Source organism: Aquarana catesbeiana, linkage group LG07 (genome assembly GCF_042186555.1).
Source record: "Aquarana catesbeiana isolate 2022-GZ linkage group LG07, ASM4218655v1, whole genome shotgun sequence".
Taxonomy (NCBI): Eukaryota; Metazoa; Chordata; class Amphibia; order Anura; family Ranidae; genus Aquarana; species Aquarana catesbeiana.
Genome location: NC_133330.1, coordinates 61,613,957 through 61,637,639, shown reverse-complemented (window position 1 = coordinate 61,637,639; position 23,683 = coordinate 61,613,957). Strand labels below are relative to the sequence as shown.

The 23,683-nt window shown below is 43.6% G+C and overlaps 1 protein-coding gene across 3 annotated transcripts in view; it reads left to right on the top strand.

Moving 5' to 3' along the window:
- LMOD3 (leiomodin 3) overlaps positions 1 to 23,683 on the top strand; it is a 64,169-nt gene that overhangs the window by 18,747 nt on the left and 21,739 nt on the right. For 2 of the 3 annotated variants that reach the window (XM_073592215.1, XM_073592214.1), the window contains exons 1-2: positions 8,408 to 9,052; positions 20,414 to 21,856. In XM_073592215.1, the coding sequence (XP_073448316.1) occupies positions 8,585 to 9,052; positions 20,414 to 21,856 (1,911 nt within the window). In that variant the 5' untranslated portion in view covers positions 8,408 to 8,584. Of the gene's footprint in view, positions 1 to 8,407; positions 9,053 to 20,413; positions 21,857 to 23,683 lie in introns of those variants that run through there. The other variant, XM_073592216.1, reaches the window with a different exon arrangement.

Genomic DNA, 23,683 nt, shown 5'->3' with positions numbered 1-23,683 from the left:
TTCACTGTACCAAAGTTCCCGGTTAACTTCAATCACTTACATTATGTCCTGAGGACCATAAGGGAACTTCAAGCCATATTCCGTAGCTACACGCTTGTTCAACATTCTCTGCAAACGTGCAAGTTTGGGCAAGGATCTGTTTTTTCCCCATGCCAGGAGGCACACATGAATCCAATGATTTGCTCACCATAGACCCAGCCAGTGTCTGAAGTGAACTAACAACTTTTGACAATGTCTCATTTACAGTGCTGTGTGGCTCCACACAGGGTGACGTCTTCCCAGAACTCAGGGCTGTCCATTCAGGGAAAGTCATAGCAGAGGCAACATCCTCGCCTTGTGCCCATAACATCTCTTGTGACATAGTCTCAAATAGGTCATCATCACCGGAAAGATCCGGCAAGGATTCTATTTCCGAATCTCCCAGTTCTTCTGCTGGCAGATATTTATTTACAGTCCCAGATACATTCCCCATCAGCTGCTTACCCGTTCCCGTCATGGACTTTGTTGGATCCGGTTCGGGTAGTCTCTGGGGTAGGCCTCGGCCACGGCCGCGGGAAGCCTTCACATATCCCACCTTCCTCTGAACAGGTACAACAGAGACAGGCGCGGTAGACACAGAATTCAAAGCAATGTCCGCTGATGAGACGACAACAGCAGTGTCTCTCTCCAGAACATCCTCTGCAACAACAGGCGAAGTGGTAGCCTGCCGTTCTCTTTCTGTAATAGTAGCAGCTTCTACTGTGGCGATACCTGTTGCCCAATCCATTCGATAAGCACGGGGCGACATGGTAGGTTGCTCCACCACAAACAAATACTGTCCACATTGCGGACATCGGCCAAATGGACGGAGATGTACGGCCAGTCCTTCACATCGGTGGCAAATCATGCCCAGTCCTTCAATATCTCCTGAGACCTCCCCTGAGGCTTCAGATGAACACCAGTGTCCGTAAGCAGGGTTCCAGTCAGTACAATACTCAACACAGTGCTTGCAGGGAACATTCTTGGTCCCATAATTGGCTTCATCACTGAAAAAGACATGGCCACACTCTGATCTTCTCAGCACGATCACGAGGCCTCTCTTCTCTGGTGCCAAACACACACACGCATCCCACGCGGTATCAAGTAGGGTAGACTCCTCCCACTTGTTCTTCTGATCACGTAGCTCCCGGGCTTTTACTAGCGCCCGCCGCCTACGCATTCAGAAATAAAGTCCTGCAACTTTCAACCTCCTCTACTCCTGAAAAATTGACAAAGTCCAGCTCTCACCGTAAACTCCCGGTGAAACACCTCTCTGGGTTGCAAGAATTGATGGTCAACAAATCCCGGACGAGCCCCCACATGTAGCACTAACTCTCGGTGAAGCTGCTGGTTTAAGCGGGCTGTTACCTTCACTCTCGATACCTCTGTTTCACCGGCACCGGGTCTAGGGTTCCATTGAGTTTACCTCTGGATGACATAAGCACCAACACTTTAGTGCGTTTTCAATGCTTTATTGAACCAAGTAACGAAGGAATTAGCAGGAAAGAGGCAGGAGGAAAACTGCAAAGAAGCTCAAATACCTTTCTTTAGGTTTCTTTAGAACATCCTTTAAAGTTGAATACTGTAATTGAATGCAATCCCCTTTTTTGGGACACGATCTTTGCTCGCCTGGATAGGCCTCTCTCACTTGCCTAGCAGCCAGTACGTAGCACGAACAAAAGTCTCTGCCACAGACTTGCTTGAAACAAACCCGTATGATCCTCTGCCACAGGATGTATTGGTTCGTGATGAATGTCAGACACAGTACTTGGACCTTTAAGCCAACCCGGCAGTACCATGCAATAAGACTACTTCAGGATATGTCCTCCAACCGAGTCACCAGGCCCCTCTCCAGACCAGCACTCTGCATGATCCTTCCATGAAGGGTCCTCCCTTGGGATCTTCTCGGTTGTCCAGCTTCTTCACTCTGGATAGACAGCTCAGGACCATTCCTCGGCTGCTGTGGTAGGCCCCAGACAGACTTCTGGGCCCACCCACGCGCCGCAGCGATGCGGTCCTCCGGACCGGAGGACCATGAAGTGATACTCTAACACATACCTGTCGGCCAGGAGGGCCAGCAGGTGGCTGAAAACGCACCCTTAAACATGGCGTCTGTCCCATAAATACCCTCTCCCAGAGTGCAACTCGGAGGACCACCTCCACCGAGTTGTCCCCGGGACAGAGGAGAACTCATCCGCTTTAACACGTTGCTTTTCCAACACCCGCCAATGGTGACAACGACACCCACCGGCACAATGTGGAACCACACGCAACGTCAGCCAAGCTGGAAGAGAGGCAAATCTAACTTCCTATAACGAGCAATTCACTAAATTTACCTATCAGATGGTAGATCATAAATATATATATATATATATATATATATATATATATATACACATATATTACATGATGGCACAAAAGAGTTGTAAATTTGCAACCTATACACTCTCTAATCCATATCAATAATAATTTAAGTAAAAATTGTATAGTTGTGAAAGTTCATATAGGATCCTGTAAACACGATTCATATATAAGAAATTGCATATGAAGTCTTGCAAACACATATTTGATTTGAACACGGCATCTAAATAGCTTGACGCATTTGGGGATTTAATCCACTCTTCAGGAGCAGACACTTGATGTATATCTGTAATAAAATGCATAAATTCCTATATAGTCTGGCATTGTCAAAGGGAAAAACAAAAAAAGATAGGATGAGGAAACCCCCCCTATTTAACTTAAAAAGCAGCTGTGTATTGAAGGTATGGCACTGAGCGCTGGGATCCCCTTGTGGGCATCATTAATGGGAACTGTGGCAGTGTGATTCGCCACAACAACCCAACATGAAGCAACATCCAAAGTGGACATATATCCATGAAATACTGATCCCCCTATGTGACCAGGGCTATTGCCAAAAAATGTCTCCAGTGGGCTTCTGTAAAAAGTATTTATATATGTTTTAGTCCATAGTGTGCAATATAACCCAATACTCCTTGTTAAAGTAGGATAAGTGCAGGTATACAGGTAGTGGCATTAGTGAAACCCAAATAGAGGGATGTGAAGTGTGAAGGAAAGTGAGGTAAAGAGTGAAAAAATAGGCCACCAAAAAGAAATAGACCAATTAAAATGAAGCCCAAGAAAACCTGATAGTAAAATACATAAATAAGTGATACCTGATATTGAGATATAAAAACCGTGATCTGAAGTGGTGCATAGTGTCTAAAGGAAAAGAGAAAACAGGCAAGGTAGCTGGGCCACCTGGGAAGGATGCCTATAAGGGCGCAGCCACAGCACACTCCCAATGTCACGCAAGTGTGCAGAATGAGAGGGAGGTACCATCACCTGAGCGGCTATGCCGCCCGGCAATTGGTGCTAAAACCTTCTTCTCCTGTTGCCCGCAGATGTAAAAAGCGCAGGCCTTATGGCGCCATGGAGGGTGATGCTGCACGTCCGGCGCATAGGGCGTGGCGTCGATGCGCAACGCCTGGGCACCCGCTCACCCTGCATCAGATGAAGGCAGAGGAGGAGTGAAAGCCTGTGGTGCACATCGCAGCTCCAGGAACAGAAGAGAACCCAACCAACTCACAAAACCAGACCACATGACACCCCACAAACGCAGCATGAGAGAGTTGCTACATATCTATTCAGTAAATAAAATTTACTTCACACACCCTGGTTTATGTCATAACCCTTGCAAAGAGGGAAGGGGGAAAAACAGAGGGAAGCAATATTGGGCCAACTGTAAACATGATATGCATGCTCCTTATGTCAGATGTAACTAAACATAACCGCGTACTTCCAACCCTAATTTGGCACTAAAAAAAGGAGGATTTTGGGACTTTAAATGAAGCAATGACCTAGTAAAATCATATGCCTCCACCCCTGTCTATATGAGAAAAAGAAAAAGGATACCATGGACTTTGGGTTCGTTCATACTAGCATTTGTCTCTGAAAAACGATTCACGTTTTGATTGCACTTCAGAGAGCATTAGCCTGCTCAATGCCCTGAATCCTGCACTAGCGCACTGCAACCCCATATATTGCTCAGTGGCCCCAATCACTTGAAAGGGTCACGTTCAGCAGGCACTACGCTCACGGAAAGTGACAGGATATAATTCCTGTGGTGGCCTTGAAGCAAAGCATAAAGTTCTACATCTCCGCTACTTAACAACTCCAGAAAGATAACAGATTATTTGTGGTGCCTAGCGTGGCAAGAAGAGAGCAAGCAACATTAAAGCGCACAATAGGCAGGTGGATTATGCATATTGTACATAAGGCTTACCGGGCTAGTGCTCTTCCTGCCGCTCAGGAAGGGAATGCGCACGACAAGAGGAATTTCATCATCATGGGCGGCTCTGACAAAAGTCTCTCCAGAGATAACCTGCAGGGCAGCAGACTGGTCTTCTTTCTCCATGTTTATGTTCCACTATAGCTTGGATCCAGCCAATCTCACCTCTCGAGATTTTGGGAGGAAGACCTTGCAACTTTCTGTTTCATAAAGTCTAAACTTTTTATTTCAGGAGCATTTCCCTCCCTAGTAGTGAGTTTTACCATTTACCATGTGTATGCTGTCATAAAGGCACCAGGAAATATGAAAATTGAATACTTGCTTTTCCATAATTTTCCTTTCCTGGTGCCTATCCATGGTAGCATACTTCCATCCCCTGTTCCTGACCTTGTGGCTGATTTGAGTCTAGTTACTGGAATAAGGCAGGGGGTATTGCTTTATTTTATAGAGTCCTGTAGGTTGGATGTGGATGAAGCAATCATGTGTATGCTGCCATGGATAGTATGCCTGCAGTTAAAGCAAAGCTCCACCCGAAAGGTGAAGCTCCGCTTGTTTGCATGCTCCCCACCTAGACTGCCACATTTGGCATTTTTTAGGGGCGGGAGGGGTCAAAACCAGGTATCTACTCCCACTTTCGGCTCAGATCAACGCTGCGTCCTGAGCCAGAAGTTTGCGCCCCCACTCTCCCCCGGTGTTTTCTGGGACATCGGAAGTCTCTAAAGACCACGGGACCAGGGCCGGACTTACTATTGGGCTTGACTGGGCTCAAGCCCATGGGCCCAGCCCAATAGGGGGCCCCAAGGCGCCCGTGCTATAGCTGAAAGACAGCTACAGCGCGGACACCAATTGCCAGGAGGGCGTCCCTGAACGTCCTCCTGTTTACATCCCCTCTGCACGCTGCCGCGGGTGCGCATCAGGGAAGTTCTGTGTTGCCCGTGTCCCTTGTCCCTCGTGCTAAATGGCCAATCACAGCGGCCATTTAGCACTCGATCGGAGTGTCCAATGAGAGGTGATATCATCGCCTGCTCTCCCTCCTCACACAGAGACAGCGTGTGAGGAGGGAGAGCTTCCGTGCTGCAGCAGTGAGTGAACACTCACACTAGTTACAGTTACACTACACAACATAGTGCCATCTGTCCCCAGTGCCACCTATCAGTGAGAAATGTCCCCATCGCCATCTGTCCCCAGTGCCACCTATTAGTGCCAAATGTCCCCAGTGCCACCTGCCTCCAGTGCCACGTGTCATCAGTGCCACTTATCAGTGCCATCTGTCATTAGTGCCACCTGTCAGTGTCACATGCCATCTTTTATCAGCGTCACGTGTCATCAGTGCCACGTATTAGTGCCATCTGTCATCAGTGCCATGTGTCATCAGTGCCACATATTAGTGCCATCTGTCATCAGTGCCACATATTAATGCGATCTGTCATCAGTGCCACGTATTGGTGCCATCTGTCATCAGTGCCACATATTAGTGTCATCTGTCATCAGTGTCACGTTTTTCAAGCTTCAATCAGTGGTCATATAGATTATTACGTTTTTTTAACATGTAACATTGTCTACGGTACCAGTCAACATTTTGTTCTATTTAAAGTAATGTATAGAAGGTAGGGCCCGAAAGTGACTCAAGCCCAGGGGCCCCTACCACCCCAAGTTCTGCCCTGCATGGGACCATTTGCAAGGCTTCACTTCCTTTTTCCCTTACTAGAGATGCTGGCGCCTGCATCCGAAGCCGATTGAAAAATCAGTTCAGGTGAGGACAAAGGTGGATCCCTGGACAGGTAAGTGTCCTTATATTAAAAGTTAGCAGCTACAGTATTTGTAGCTGCTGATGTTTAATTTTTTGGGGGAGCCTGAAGCTCCTTTTTAAGCAGCAGCAAAGCCCATGTGGACTGTGCACTGTCTGTCTGTTCTGTAGGGCTATATAAAGAATTCCAGTTCCTCATATGGAGGAACTGTCTCTCTTTTGGAACCAAATCCTCTGTCCTCGGTTCCTCCTCATTTGTACCTCTGTTTGGTCTGGTGGTCATCCAGTCTCTAAATTGGCTTTTTTCAACCTTCTTACCACAGAGGAACCCTTAAAATAATTTTTGGGTCTTGAGGTACCCCAACTAAAATCAATTTTTAGGAGTCAGTGGGAAGATTGTCATTTCATTGGTGGTCAGTGGGAAAAATGCAACATTTACACACAGCTGAACAGATGTTTGGTGTCACATTGCTGGTTCTGCCAAGTGCATTGGACCCAGAACTATGTAGGTACCAACAGGTGAGAAGCCAATTAGCCACAGCTCAAGGAACCCTGAGGAACCTCTGGGGAACCTTAGGGATCGATCCACAGAACCCTGGTTGGTTGGTTCACCATTTCAGCAATCAGTTTAGATCTGCATAATTCTGAATAAAATGATTGCTCAAATGATTGTGTTTGTCATTTTGAAAAGAAAGTATAGAGGAATGTAGTGGTGAAAAAAGCTTTGTGGGTTTAACCAGTTTTGCATATTAATTCTTTGTGGTTTGCCTAACTGAGGGCATGACAAGTTTATATCCTGTATCTACATTTTTTGTACTTAAAAGGTATCTCTGTTATTTCAAAAAGTTGAAAAGAATGAACATGGTAGCTGCATTACCAACAAACCCCTGAAATTTTAGTTATCTGCCCAACACTATGTTATATCCGTAATTCACGTTTACTACCTAACCCATCGCAGCCCATAAACTCCAAACACAGTCCATAATGCTTTTTCTCTTGCTTTATTAATTAACATGAACTGGGATGGGAGAAGGACTTCTTTTGAGATGCTCTTTTGTTACATTATCATCTTTTCACGGTCTCTTACGGGAAAACTAGAATCATTTGCGGATAATTAGGAAATCACTTTGTGTGATTTCTTCAATCAGGGAAGATGGAAGTAGATTTGATAGAGAATAATTGATAAAGAGTCACTCTGAATAACTTCTTCATCTGCATGACTTTTCAAGAACAGTCTGTATCTCTATATGTGTGTGTGTGCAGCTTCACCGCTACCTTTTTACCACTACTTCCCATCTGCATGGTACTTCCAAGTTGAGCCGAGAAAGAGTCACTCTGAATAACTTCTCCTGCCCGACTGATTGGAGACCCGGGGCATTGCTGAACGCAAAGTCACAGGCCATCACTGCCCATCTCACTGACTTGCATACCAACATCCCTCAGCCTCTGGCAGTACCCTTCCCTTGGACTTTCACTCACGTGATCAATAGTCCATGTGCCACTCATAAACGATCGATCGCCCAGTTTCCTTCCGCTTTGTTGCTACTTCTCCCGCAATGATTCTTTTTCTCTCCTTTATGGCCCGCTCAACTCCCCACAGGGGCGGCCAACGACACCAGCGACTACATGCTGTAAGATGTCGTCTCTTCCTCCATGGAGACCGGTTCCCCACCCTTCTCGCAAGGGGGGAGCTCCGTTGGCTCCCCGGAGGGGGAAACCTCTCCCCTCCGGGAACCAGGCTGGCTTCTCCACGCTCCAACAGGAAGCCCGGAAAACTTCTCTCAACCATGTGACCCGGCTTTTATATGAGAGTCCCGGGCATTACCAAGCAAATTAATGATTGGCCGAGACTAGCATACAAACTACCTGCCACTCAAATGAGAAATGAACAAAAACAGGCCTGCTGTAATAGCACAAGCCTGTCTAAATTTAGCTGACTACCAAACTAAACTACCAAAAAGGTCACCTACCTAAAAGTAGGTGCCCGCTACACTATTTTTAATACTTTGAGTTGCTGACCCACCACAAGCATGTAAAGTCAGGACTGATTTTCATGCTTGTTCCAAGTCAGTATCTAAAAGTTTTGAGGTTATTGAGTATTAGAAGTATTGTCAAAATACAGGTTCACTTTAAGCAGTACCTGCACTGAATGATGAAAACACCGCTGCAGGTGTAAAGCTAATCAGGTTCCAAAGCATGAAATCTTTATTTAAAGCTACAGGTTTGCGGTGACCCTACAAAGAGTGACATATTTTGCCTGTCTGAGGGTGGAATCCTCTAGAAAGTGACTGCTACATGTGAGGAGGGGGGGAACTAGCTGTACTCAAATGTCAGAAGCGTTTGCACAGCTGACACCAGTTGCTGAAAACAGAACATGGCAGCACTGTCATAAATTCTCTATGAAGCCTTGTGGCAGCTTAATATAGCTCTGGCCTCAGCTGGAGTGACTCTTGTCTGATGGTGAGGAGCTCTGTAAAGGTACCGTAGCATCTTATTTCCTTCACGTTCATTGTTCAGACAGCACTGATAACATGACAAAGTCCAGCCACAATTCAGACTTGGACGAGTTCTTTGAGGACATCGATGAAGATGAAATTTTGGCTAATCTTTCCCCAGAAGAACTGAAGGAGCTTCAGAATGAGATGGAGGTTCTGGCGACTGATACAGATTTACCAGGGGGAATGACACCAAAGAACCAAACAGATAATGCTTCATCGGGCCAGTCTGACCTCCAATCCCAGGAATCTTTTGGAGACATCGACGAAGATGAAATTTTGGCCAATCTCTCTCCGGAGGAGCTGAAGGAGCTCCAGAAAGAGATGGAAGTGTTGGCTCCAGATCCAAATTTACCAGTGGGTATGATACAGAAGGACCAGACTGAGAAAGCACCTACAGGACAATTCGACCACAGATCCCTCATTGATTACCTGCACTGGGAGAAGGAGTCAACGCGAATGTTAGAGGAGGAGAGAGTTCCCGTTACACTGCTTCCCTCTGAGGTAAATCATAACATAATAGAAGGAAATGACTTAAAATGTGTCTCTGGGTGCTACATCAAAACGGGAGCAAACGTTCCTGATCCATAGCTATTCCTAAATAATTAGTGATGTGAATCGCCTATCGACTCGAGTGTGTTCCTGTCAGTGTCACTCCTCCAGCTCCATTCTCTTTACTATGAAATTAATAAAAAATCCAGCAGGGGAATAGAATCCTCTTGCACTATCCATAAGAGGTGGGCAGATCAACTCAAGCAGAGATCTTATCAATGAAAGTGTATATCCAGCTAAACATTTTCTTAGTTTTGGATAAAGTGGGGAAGAGAATAAAATCCTGTTGGGTTTTTACTGCTATCCAGGCTTCCGAGTGATTTCACCTCATTACTGTCAAGGTGACAACTGTTTCACCAGAAAGGAAGTGAGGTCAAATCTCCAACAGCAACACAGACAAATAGAAATAATTTTTTAGTAAAGCAGGGGTAGATCAAAATGTCAGATTTCTATTTCTGAAAGAACAAACCACCATCATGTAGTCTGCAGAGGGGGGATCCCACTCAAAGTCGCCTATGCCGCAATACACATAGAGGTTTTGGGCTCCACTACTTGATTTGACCTCTTGATACTGTATAGACTGATTTGAGATGCACTACCTGTACATGTTTTATATATATATATATATAAAACATGTATAGTGTTTGTCATTCATAATAAAGAACTCTTTCATTCCACTTACATTTAAGGTGCAGAAAATTGTATAGAGGGGTCCTGCTTTTGTGTATCTCCATTTTTACTCCCTTCTCTGTCTCTACTGGAGATTTTCCCTCACTTCTTATTATGCCGCGTACACACGATCGGGATTTTGGTCGGGAAAAGATATGATGGCTTTTCCGATGGGATTCCGCTCAAGCTGAACTTTCGACCGTCAAGAACGCGGTGACTTACAACACTATGACGAGCCGAGAAAATTAAGTTCAATGCTTCCGAGCATGCGTTGAATTGTTTCCAAGCATGCGTAGGAATTTTGTGCGCTGGAATTGCTACAGACGATCGCATTTTCGGATAGGAACTTTTTCTGACCGAAAAATTGAGAACATGCTCTCAATCTTTTGCTGGCTGGAATTCGCCCAGCAAAAGCCCGATGGAGCATACACATGGTCGCATTTTCCGACCAAAAGCTCTCATCGATCTTTTGCTGGCCGAATTTCCGATCATGTGTACACGGCGTTAGGTGAATCTATTCTCAACAGGACAGGAAGTGAAGATAATAGAACAGAAGTTTTGGGTGGGTTTAATTCAAGTAGGGAAATAAAATGCTACTTTACCACTTAAGATAAATCACAGGCCAACACACATTTTGGTGCCTCTAATGTTAGATCTGTTCCTGGGTATATTCTACTGTCTAAATCCAAAAATTGCTTCATTTTTTTCCTTTCTGCTCTAGTTTTTGAGATACCATATAGATGTCATATACCACTCTTCACTCTGGCTGCACTTCAAAAATCAGGATATTTTAATGTAGTGTTTTAGGTTTGGTTAACTCTGAAAAGGTTTCTGTACTACTTCAAGGCAACTTCTATACGACTTGTACCCATAGACTTTAAAGGAAGTTGCCTCCAAGTCAGATCCTCATCTTAATTGATGTGATTTGGATCCAACATTACATGAAGATTTTACAGGCAATCCCTGAAGTTGCTTCAAAGTCATGCCAAAGTCGCCTGGCAAAGTCGCACTGTAAGTCACGCTACTTTCAGGTCGCGGCAGTGTAAACCTAGTCTTATTTAATTTCCTTGTAGCATGAAATAAATACAAAATGTAGCCATAACCTCTACAGTGCTAGATCTGTAAAAATGAAATGATGAGTTGTGATATATACACACACACACACCTCCTATATATGATCATAAACTGTAATACCGTTAATAACTTGCACTTTAGAATCCAATGTTTCCAATGTAAAATTACAGTTGAAAGTATGTAAACACTCTCACTATATCTGCTAACTTGTATGCAAAAACACAGACTAGGTAACAGAAGAATAAGTTTATCAGGAAGATGTTTTCAAAAGAACTGACTGACAAATTATATAAATTCGACCATATCTAAGAAACTAGAGCTGATGCAGTCTAGCCAATGCCAATGCAATTTTCTGAATCAGTGCCCCAAATAACCCCAAGAACAGGTCTAAAATGCAAGTCACCAAGAAAAAAGATTTATTTTGTTGGGCTGTGTAATGAATGAGGAGGCATATAATGTTCCTCTTAAGTGACCCTTAGCCCCCCCGTTCACATTGACTGCGGCTTTGAAATCGAGCAACTTCATCTGAAATCGCATGATTTCCAGGCCACATTTCAGTGCGACTTTGAAAACATCTATGCAGCTTCATGCACAGATGTCTATTCCAGTCCACCCAAAATCCACAAAAGTAATGCATGTACTACTTTTTTAAATCAGTGCAGCACCGCAAATTTGGCATCGCACCGATTTGAGCAGTGCCATTGCCGGCAATATGATGCAATTTGTCACGCGATTTGACCTGTCATGACAAGTCACTCCAATGTGAATGTGGGCTTAATGTGAATCTTAACCTAATAACAAGATTGTAATATATTGCAGCTTATCATTCCTTGGGCTTCATGTGTTCCTGAATGCATACAGCCCTAAATGCGAGTACCACTTGGTACAGTGTCCAGCCACCCTATATTTTAGTTTGTTATAGACTTTGACAGGCTGTAGGCAGCAGAGCTTGACGCTGCACCTGTGACTCCCGTGCACCTGAAAACACCGGGATTTACATGGGCTAAACACCCAGTGTTCATTACACCTTAAATGTGGTGGCTGCATTAATTATTTTTTTCAGGGTTGTTTTCTTTATGGTCACCTGATGATCTTGTGCGTAACACATTTCCTGTGTAAAGCGACAACGTTGACCTAGTGTAGTGTATTCATAATGGAGCAGCATTGTTATCCTGGGACAGTATGCTAAAGTGGTTCTAAAGGCAGAAAGTTTTTTTTATCTAACTGCATTCTATGTAGTCAGATAAAAAAAACCTTCAGTGTGCAGTAGCCCCCCTCAGCCCCCTTATACTTACCTAAGCCCCATCTTGATCCAGCAATGTTGAAAGAAAGCCTTGGCTGTCAGGGACTCTTCCTCCTGATTGGCTGAGACACAGCAGTGGCGCACCATTGGCTCCCGCTGCTATCAATCAAAGTCAGGGAGCCAATAAGGGGGGGGGCTGAGCCACAGCCACAGAATTGACACAAAGAGCAGCGGCTTGGCTCGGGTGCCCCTATAGAAAGATGCATGCTGAGGGGGCACTCGGCAGGATGGAGGGCCCAGGAGCACAGGTGAGGGACCCTGAGAAGAGGAGGATCCAGGCTGCTCTGTGCAAAACCACTACACAGAGCAGGTAGGTTTAAAATGTTTGTTATTTAAAAAAAACAAAAAACAAGAGTATAATATCACTTTAAAACTACAGATGATCTCCCTTTCTACTCATCACCATTACATGTGAGGATTGGGGGGGTTCTGTATTCCTAACACACTTCCTGAGAACATTGAGAAAAGACTGAAGAATGCACAGGATATATAGCAAATCTCTTGCAATGGTGTGTGTATATATAATGGACCAAGAGGGACCATATAAGAGAAGGTCATTTTTAGGGTTTACATACACCTTAAAATGTAACCTAAACGTATTTCTCTTTTTTCAGTTTTGGAGAAAATAGGAAATAGTTGTCCTTTTTTTTTTTTTTCTACGCCAACCTGCCAGCCCACAGTTCATCAAACTGTTGTGGGGGTTCCCCTGTGAATGTAGATCATTTTTTTTAGTTTGATAATAAATTAATAATTAGTTCAGTGCCCACAAACCAAGAAAAAAAAAATTGATAAATGTCTCCAGTGCCTTTAATTCATTTTATCCAGTGCAAAGTTTGTAGATTAAAGTGCTCTAAATAAAGTGTATGCATGTATCTTTCTAACTTCTTCCAAAAATTCCTCTATGGTGTCAGTTTTGAGCTCCAATCACATATAATGTGTTCTCAGTGCTCTTCCCCATGTCACACCATCATCACTGGAAATAAATGACCTTTGTAAATAAAAAGGATTTAAGTGCGCTTTGGTTCTGGTATCACACGCCAGTAGGGGAATCCTCCGCTTCACCATTCCACATCTACTTTAGTCCACAGTATCTCTCACATACATACAAGCCACATGGGGGGGGTCCCTTACTGTTAAACTGTACCAAACTTTATTAAAATTACTGTTAGTGTTTCCTGTTAATAACACTTTTTGGGTATGCAACTAGACATATTTCTGCTTGACACATAAGACTAGTTTGTAAACATACATACGCACAGGTGTTTTATTAAAAATAAGTCCATTATTATTGTTTATTAAGACTTAATTCTCATTTGATGGTTGTATTTACATGATTAAACCATTCTTGTAATAAGGGACTTTCAATGAACAAGGAGTAGCTTCAGAAGTCAGAAGGCTTAGAATCTGCCTGGCTTGTATGGCTGTCTGTGTCCGAGGTGGTTAAAGCTTGGCCTCAGTACCGGTGTTGTTGAGATAGGGGACACAGCCTAAGAATAGTACGTGTTTTTTTTTTTTTTGCTGAGTCTCCATTGGAGAGATTCTTCTCACTTCCTGTGTCCAAAACTAAACTTTGTTTGGCCAGACTTCTACTTTAAATTAAAGTTACTGGATCTTGTATGGATATAATAGGTTAGTTTTTGTTGTAGCATAACACAAGGTTTAGAATATAACATACATTAAAAAAATAACATGAATATTTTTTACTGTCCTTCATTCAGTAGATTTTTATACTTGGGTTGGAATGGCAAAGCACCAGTCGACCAACAAAGCTGATCTAATATGTGGGCAGGCTGAATGTGCCAAGTTGATGAATTGATCGACTTTGGTACAACCGGCCCAGATTTAATTGCGATTATCACTAGCAGTTGCTAGCAATAATCACGGTCTTCTCCTGGTGGGGACAGCTCCCCTCGCCACTCCCCATTCTCAGAACCCTCCATCCCCTGCTGGAAGAACACAATGTTTCGGCAAGAGGGATTTCCCTGTCAGCACTGCCTGTGTTGATGGAGGATTTGTGCAAATTTCTTTCTGAAAATTGCACCATCTATGGCCTGCCTAAGAGAGTACCTCTAGTGTAAACAAGGCCTTACTGATTCATCGTTTTGGAAATCGCAATCATTTAAGGCTTTATGTAGACTCAGACTTTCGGTTGCTTTTGAGATGCTTTGACTTTCTTTTTAAGTTTATGTAAACCCTATGAACTTATTTATTTGCTTCCTTTGGGTCTGGCAATATACAATTGAAAGCATTATGTTAGATCGATGTGAGATACTCAACTGGAGCACCCCACATCTTCTTTCTACCTTCAGGTATATATTGCTGTCTGTGTGAAATACACCTTCTCTGTTTGGCCTTTTGACCATCATCATTGGAACAGAAAGTAATGGGAAATCCAAAATTCTCCAGCTGTCTTCCGAACAGAAATAGAAGGGAAGCCCTCCAACAGAGACACCTGTTCTGATGATGACAGCTGTCTAATGGGGTAATTACTCCCACTTTGGAGAGATTCCCTGTCACTTCCCGTTTCATCTCTGGGACAAGAACAGAAAGGAAATTCCTCCAACTGGGTGGGTGGCACTTTACTACCAGTTTAACTCTTACCCATTCTATCCAAAATTAAAAGTTGGCTATAGATACACAAAAAAGGGGAAATGTTCAGTGATTTTCGACTTTGCTGATTTATATTATGCTTGATGTCAATTTTACAGTGATATTAAAGGCTAATGTTGTTTTTTTTTTGTTTTTTTTTTTAATAACAAACATGTCATACCTGCTCTGTGCAATGTTTTTGCACAGAGCAGTCCCAATACTCCACTTCTTGGGTCCCCTGCTGGTGCTCCTGGCCCCTCCCCCTTTCCGGGGGCTCTTATAGCAAGCTACTTTCTATGGGGGCACTCGTGCATGCTCGCTCCTGGGCCGCCTCTGTGTGTCCATAAGACACACAGAGCATGGTTTGGATTCGCCCCCGCTCCCTCCTCACTGGCCGTGTTTGACTGCAGCAAGAGCCAATGGCTCCAGCTGCTATGTCTCAGCCAATAAAGAGGGAGAGACCCAAGAGAGCTGCTGCTCTTGTGCACATCACTGGATCAAGATGTGGCTCAGGTAAGTATTGGGGGGGGGGGGGGTCTAGGGGGAGCTGCACACAGCCTTTACAACCACTTTAAAGCTAAAGTACAGGTTGTTTTGTTGTCTGTTCACTAGGTTAGACTAGTAGTTAAGGTATGATATGCCTTGCCTAATGTTTTATACACCTTGAGCTGGTTATGCCCAGAGGCTCTGTTATGTAACTTTTTTTTTTTCTGAAATAAATAAAAAGAATTTATAAAAAAAAAAAAAAAAAAAGCCGAAGTACAGAAAATTTGCAGCTACCATTGTAGTGCCCCCCCCCCTCACCCTGCAATGGTTAATGGTCAAATTCCAGGTTTTTTGTCACTTTTAATATTTTTGGGGGGAGATTTGGGTTTAGTGCTTCTCTGCCATTCAGTTAAGTAGTCTTGTATTTTTATCAACGAATACAAGGCTGTATTAATTTGGTGAAAATTGTGACTTCATCTGCCTGCCTCCCCACCTTGACCAAGCAAAGGAAGCATTGTATTTATTGATAAAAATGCAAGGCTTTTCCTGAACGGTGGAAAAAGCACTTAAGCTGGCCATAGATGGATCAAAATTTGGCTGGTTTTGCAGGAACAGGCCAAATTTCGACCTATCTGTGGCCATTCAGAACAGAAATCGGTCCAACATTTGACTTTTGTTGAATGGGATGTTGGAAAATTTTCATTCGATCAGCGTCTGCAGCTAGTGGGCGGCAGTGCTGATCAGTGTATTCTGACAGTGGAGGAGTCCCAGCTTCGTTTAGTAATGGAAATACTTGGGCCAAATGAACTATGTAAAGTGACAATGGAATTCTACTTTGCTTGTCTTTGTCTAGGGTACCAATAAAATAAATTTTACTTACCTTATCTCTTGCTGCCCCAGAAGCTGCCATTCTCCTCTTCTCATCAACGCTCTGAGTTGTGGGAAGGTCCTTGATGTCCTCACAATTTAGGACTGCTGGTCCTGCATGATTTGTGATGACATCAGAGGGCAACCAACTGATGGAGCAACGAGTAGAAATGGCTTTAATTTACCGACCGGCCACTGTATATATACGTCATTAGTTTGAAGATGGATATCTCGGTAACGGCAGCAGCTGCTGCCACAACCGAGGTATCCATCTTTAGGGCCAGCGGTTCTGTACACGATAATGGTGGTCTCTGCGGCGGGTTCGCCGCGAGATCACCGTTATCGGCGGCGGGAGAGGTGCCACCCCCCTCCCGCCGCTCTCCCGCGCTCTCCGCCACTTACCAGAGCCGTCGGTAGCGACGGAGGCGATCGGGACCTGTCACTTCCTCAGTATGGAGATGAGTGAGGCTAAGATGGCCCCCACCCGTCTCCATACCATAGGACGGCTGAAGCGATGTCATTACGTCAGCTCCGCCCACTTGTCTTGTTTTTTTGTGTAATTTTTTTAAACAACTTTTTTTTTTTTTGCATTAAAGTCTAAATATGAGATCTGAGGACTTTTTGACCCCAGATCTCATATTTAAGAGGACCTGTCATGCTTTTTTCTATTACAAGGGATGTTTACATTCCTTGTAATAGGAATAAAAGTGATCCAAAACGTGTTTTTTTTTTTTTAAAACAGTGAAAAAATAAATAAAATAAAGTAAAATAAATAAGAAAAAAAAATTTTTTTTTAAAGCGCCCTGTCCCGACGAGCTCGCGCGCAGAAGCGAACGCATACCTGAGTAGCGCCCGCATATGAAAACAGTGGTCAAACCACACATGTTAGGTGTCGCCGTGACTGGTAGAGCGAGAGCAATAATTCTAGCCCTAGACCTCCTCTGTAACGCAAAACATGCAACCTGTAGAATTTTTTAAACGTCACCTATGGAGATTTTTAAGGGTAAAAGTTTGACGACATTCCACGAGCGGGCGCAATTTTGAAGCGTGACATGTTGGGTGTCAATTTACTTGGCGTAACATTATATTTCACAATATAAAAAAAAATTGGGCTAACTTTACTCGTCTTATTTTTTTATTCAAAAAAGTGAATTTTTTCCAAAAAAAATGCGCTTATAAGACCGCTGCGCAAATACGGTGCAAAAAAAAGTATTGCAATGACCGCCATTTTATTCTCTAGGGTGTTAGATACCCCAAACATTATTTATTGTTTTTTTTCTAAGTAATTTTCTAGCAAAAAAACCTGTTTTAAACATGTAAACACCTAAAATCCAAAACGAGGCTGGTCTTTTAGTGGTTAAGGGGTCAGTCACACAAAGAGGGGGAACCCATATGAGCAAGGTATAGGGTAAGTAAAACCTCTTTTTACTAGTAGCCTAGCCAAAAACAAACATCTAATACGTGCATTGCAGTGGGAGCCCTACTTACAAGAATAGTTTTTAAGTTTCCCAGAAGTTCAGCTCTAAAAGCAATATAGAGTGTTCTCTATGCATTTTTCTTATTTATCTATTTCAAGTTTAAAACTATGTTTTGTGTCACTGACCAGAATCACACCTAAGCTGGCAGTATAAAAAAAAATATTGCAATTTATAGAGGCGGTTTCACTTTTATGACTGAAATTTTGACCACAACAGAACTCTGTGTGGGCGACAGAAAACAGATTATCACCTTCATCTTTCCAGTGTAGAATAGAGGATGGAAAGAATGATTTGACATGTTCCTTTGGCCAACAGAGACGGTTCTTAGTTACAGACACTTTTATACATGAGGCCCTGTCTATAGGAGTACATGACACAAGGGAGATGGCATGTGTGCAGGGATTAATCCCTGCAACATCAGAACAGATGGAGTCACAGGACATTGCCAGCTGTTTCAGCTGTGATTGGTCATTAGAGAGCCACTCAACATACAAATGGCATTGATGCCAGCCACAAGCATATATATATATTTATATCTCACAAAAGTGAGTACACCCCTCACATTTTTGTAAAAATTGTATTATATCTTTTCATGTGACAACACTGAAGAAATTACACTTTGCTACAATGTAAAGTAGTGAGTGTACAGCTTGTATAACAGTATAAATTTGCTGTCCCCTCAAAATAACTCAACACACAGTCATTAAAGTGGTTGTATACCCCAATGTGGAAGTTGTACCTATAGGTAAGCCTATAATAAGGCTTACCTATAGGTACTGTAAATATCTCCTAAACATGCGCCTTCACTAGCAAGTGCCGTGACTGACGGCTCCCGCTCGCATGCACGGGAGTGATGTCACGCGACTCCTGCCAGCCACAGAGCTGGAGTCCATGGCCCCGGAAGGAAGAGGGGCTAAGATGGATGCGGCCACCAGCGGGGACATCGCGGGCTTCGTTTGCAGGTAAGTGGCACATAATGGGCTAGTATGCGATGCATACTAGCCCATTATGCTTCTACTTTGCAGGGGAAAAGGGAGGAAGTAAAATCCATCGGGGTTTACTTCCTCTTTAATGTCTAAACCACTGGCAACAAAAGTGAGTACACCCCTAAGTGAAAATGTCCAAATTGGGCCCAATTAGCCATTTTCCCTCCCCGATGTCATGTCACTCGTTAGTGTTACAAGGGAGCAGGTGTGTTAAATTTGGTGTTATCGTTCTCACTCTTGGTGTTATCATTCTCACTGGTCACTGGAAGTTCAACATGGCACCTCATGGCAAAGAACTCTCTGAGGATCTGAAAAAAATAATTGTTGCTCTACATGAAGATGGCCTAGGCCATAAGAAGATTGCCAAGACCTTGAAACTGAGCTGCAGCACAGTGGCCAAGGCCATACAGTGGTTTAACAGGACAGGTTCCACTCAGAACAGGCCTCGCCGTGGTCAACCAAAGAAGTTGAGTGCATGTGCTCAGCGTCATATCCAGAGGTTGTCTTTGGGAAATAGACGTATGAGTGCTGCCAACATTGCTGCAGAGGTTGAAGGGGTGGGGGGTCAGCCTGTCAGTGCTCAGACCATACGCCGCACACTACATCAAATTGGTCTGCATGGCTGTCATCCCAGAAGGAAGCCTCTTCTAAAGATGATACACAAGAAAACCTGCAAACAGTTTGCTGAAGACAAACAGACTAAGGACATGGATTACTGGAACCATGTCCTGTGGTCTGATGAGACCAAGATAAACGTATTTAGTTCAGATGGTATCAAGCATGCGTGGCGGCAACCAGGTGAGGAGTACAAAGACAAGTGTGTCTTGCCTACAGTCAAGCATGGTGGTTGGAGTGTCATGGTCTGGGGCTGCATGAGTGCTGTCGGCACTGGGGAGCTACAGTTCATTGAGGGAACCATGAATGCCAACATGTACTGTGACATACTGAAGCAGAGCATGATCCCCTCCCTTCGAAGACTGGGCCGCAGGGCAGTATTCCAACATGATAACGACCCCAAACACACCTTCAAGATGACTACTGCCTTGCTAAAGAAGCGGAGGGTAAAGGTGATGGACTGGCCAAGCATGTCTCCAGACCTAAACCCTATTGAGCATCTGTGGGGCATCCTCAAATGGAAAGTGGAGGAGCGCAAGGTCTTTAACATGCACCAGCTCCATGATGTTGTCATGGAGGAGTTGAAGAGGACTCCAGTGGCTACTTGTGAAGCTCTGGTGGACTCCATGCCCAAGTGGGTTAAGGCAATGCTGGAAAATAATGGTGGCCACACAAAATATTGACACTTTGGACCCAATTTGGACATTTTCACGTAGAGGTGTACTCACTTTTGTTGCCTACAGTTTAGACATTAATGGCTACGTGTTGAGTTATTTTGGAGGGGACAGCAAATTTACACTGTTATACAAGCTGTATACTCACTACTTTACATTGTAGCAAAGTGTAATTTCTTCAGTGTTGTCACATGAAAAGATATAATAAAATATTTAAAAAAATGTGAGGGGTGTACTCACTTTTGTGAGATATATATATATATATATATATATATATATATATATATATATATATATATATATATATATATATATATATATATATAGATATAGTGCATTTAGACAGGAAGTGGTTAAAAGACCCTGATGGAAATCAGAAGCGCTAAAATAAAATGAATGGAAAAAAGAGATTATAGTATTTTTTTAAAACAAAAAATGCTGATTGTTTATGGTACAACTGTTTTGCTAACTAAATGTCATCCAGTGAGGGTTTACATCTATTTAAAGCAGATATGGAATATGATCATTTAACTTTTTCTCAAAATTAACCTTAAGCTATTTATTACTGATAGAGAAAAATTGCTGCAGCAGAAAAAGAAAGACCAGAACGTCTGGACAGAGAGAAGAAACAACAACAAACAGAAGAGAGTAAAAATGAAGTATTGGAGAAGGTCTGCAACAAGGACAACCATGTTGATGGCACAAAAGATGTGCAAGAGAAGGTACAAACAAAGCAAATCCCGGAAGCAGAGCCAAAAAAGGAATGTGCGAAAACTGCACTGGATTGTGAGGGCGAACAACCAACCCAACAGAAGGAGGAAGGAACTGAGTCTGTGGTTGAGAAGGCAAATGGTAGCACACTGACTGCTATCAATGATCTGGTGGACAACACAGAAAACATAAAGCCAGCAGGGATTTCCAAATTGAACATCCCCAAAAAACTAGCTATAGACTCCAGCTTCATCAAGATGAGTGCCAGGCCTTCTGGTAACCAAACTGACTTGGACAGAACATTACAGAGCATCAGGAAAAATGATCCAAACATCAAAGAGGTCAACTTGAACAACATTGAGAATATTCCAAAAGAAATGCTTGTTGACTTTGTAAATGCTCTGAAAAAGAACAAACATGTAAAAACCTTCAGTATGACCAATGTGGGAGCTGATGAGAACATTGCATTTGCTTTGGCCAACATGTTACGTGAAAATAGAAGCATCATCACCTTGAACATTGAGTCTAATTTTATCACAGGTAAAGGTATTGTGGCTATCATGAGGTGCCTTCAGTTTAACGAATACTTGACTGAACTGAGGTTCCACAATCAAAGACATATGTTGGGCCACCATGCTGAAATGGAAATCGGAAGGCTTCTAAAGGCTAATAACACTTTACTGAAGATGGGGTACCATTTTGAGCTGCCTGGTCCCCGAATGGTGGTTACCAATCTGCTGACCAGAAACCAAGACAAGCAAAGGCAGAAAAGGAAAGAAGACCAGAAACAGCAACAAGTACAAGATGAGGAGGAGATCATGTCTATGCTAGAGAATGGTCTGGAGTTGGGTATTCCTCCACAACTTTGGGCAATGATTAATCAAGCTTCACCAGCTCCTAACTCAAGGATGCCAACAATTTCTGAAGAGCCTAAGATTCCAATCCCACCGCTCCGAAAAATTAAACAAAACAAACCACAGATTAGCTCAGAAAACAAGGTCAATGCTGAACCCCTACCTTTCAAGGATGTGAAACTAAAAAAATTCCAGCCAAAGTCTGTTGCCCAAAAGTTGAGAGAAGAGGCAGATAAAACCAGCCTGCGAGACATGATACAACTAAAGAGAGCAGCACCCAAGTCAAGCACGTCTCAAAATTCAGAGCTGTCAGAGAAAACCAATCTCAGGGATGTAATAAAAACTCTCAAGCCAGTGCCAAGAAACCGGCCACCACCTCTTGTCGAACTGACGCCAAGGGATGAACTTTTGAAAGATATTCGCCAGAGTAACGTGGCTTATCTTAAAGCGGTGAGTCATTCCAATTTAAAAGGGTTTTCTACTTAACCAAGTTTAGCCAGTCTTCTCATATACCCTGCATTCTTAAAAGATAAGGATGCACCCTTCTACAGGATAGCATAACCTTAGCCAAAACTTTTTTTCCTATTGTTTAATACTGATTATTATTATTATAATTTAAATCTGTTTTCATATTTACCTTTTTTTAATTTTTTTTTTATTGTGTTTTTTATTGAAAAATTTCCATAGAAATACATAAATACATGGAAAAGATATGAAAAAAAGAGTATGATGTAACATTCAAAACATAAATCACATATGCGTTGCAGAAAAAACAAAGTCATGAATAGCATAAAACCGGCAAGCTTGAAAAGAAAAACAGGAAATTACCAACACAGAATGATAATGGTAGCTCCATAAATTGACAGCTAGTATAGTTTCCCAGTGGGAAGGTTTGAAACAAAGGGGAATTACCGGGGAGGGGGCATGTAACCTGAAATAAAAAGTAGAAGAGAGGCACACCATGGGGGATGAGAATGGAAGAACCAGAAACATTTTAGTAAGACATGTAAAGAGATGGGGGGGGGGGGGGGGGGGCAATATTTTTCAGACATTAGGGGTATTGAATCAGGGTTAAGTACAAAATTATCCCACAGCTCCCAAATTTTTGAAAATTGAGGTAGAGAGTCGTATGTGAGCTAGGGCCTGTAATAGTTGGCTTAATGTGGGTGGGGAAGTGGACAACCATCCCAAGGGGATTACCCGCTTTGCGGACAAAGAACAAATGCAAGCAGTTTTCGGGTAGGCTTGGAGACGCCAGGGATAGGCAGGCCTAGGAGGTAGTGAATTGGGTCCATGGGAACAGTTATATCAAAGAGATTTTGTAGGAAGGTTTGGACCGAGGACCAAAATGGTTGGATAATGGGGCATTCCCAGAAGATGTGGTAGTGGAGCCTACGGCATCATGGCATCTCCAGCAAACCCGAGGGGTCTTAAGGCCCGTACATCCGATCGGACTTTTTGACAACAAACATGCAAATTAGCTGTTTTGGAGCAACATCTGACCGTGTGTACGCTCCATCAGACAAACTTTTTCTGTTTTCATCAGACTTTTGTTGGCTGTGCGAACGGACAAACTTTCCGGCAACAAAAGTCAGATGGAGCAAAGTCCGATCATGTGTACACAAAGCCATCAGACTTTTTTACAAACTACAGTACCTGTCTGCGAGAATGTTTACAGCGCGACCGGATCGCGCTGGTTCTCGGCGACAGGGTACTGTACATCTCGCGCTGGCTGCAATAGGAAAAACACATTTTCGTACTGCGCCGAGCGCGAGAGGGAATTCCCCTCTGGGAGCATACCAGGCCCTTAGGTCTGGTATGGATTTTAAGGGGAACCCCCTACGCCGAAAAAAACTGCATGGGAGTCCCCCCCCCCCCAAAATCCATACCAGACCCTTATCCGAGCACGCAGCCCGGCCAATCAGGAAAGGGGGTGGGGACGAGCGAGCGCCCCTCCTGAGCCGTACCAGGCAGCATGCCCTCAACATGGGGGGTGGGTGCTTTGGGGGAGGGGGGCGCCCTGCGGCCCCCCAGCCCAAAGCACCTTGTCCCCATGTTGATGAGGACAAGGGCCTCTTCCCGACTACCCTGGCCGTTGGTTGTCGGGGTCTGCGGGCGGGGGCTTATCGGAATCCGGGAACCCCCTTTAATAAGGGGGCCCCCAGATCCCAGCCCCACACCCTATGTGAATGAGTATGGGGTACATCGTACCCCTACTCATTCACCTAGGGAAAAAAGTGTCAATAAAAAAAACACACTACACAGGTTTTTAAAGTA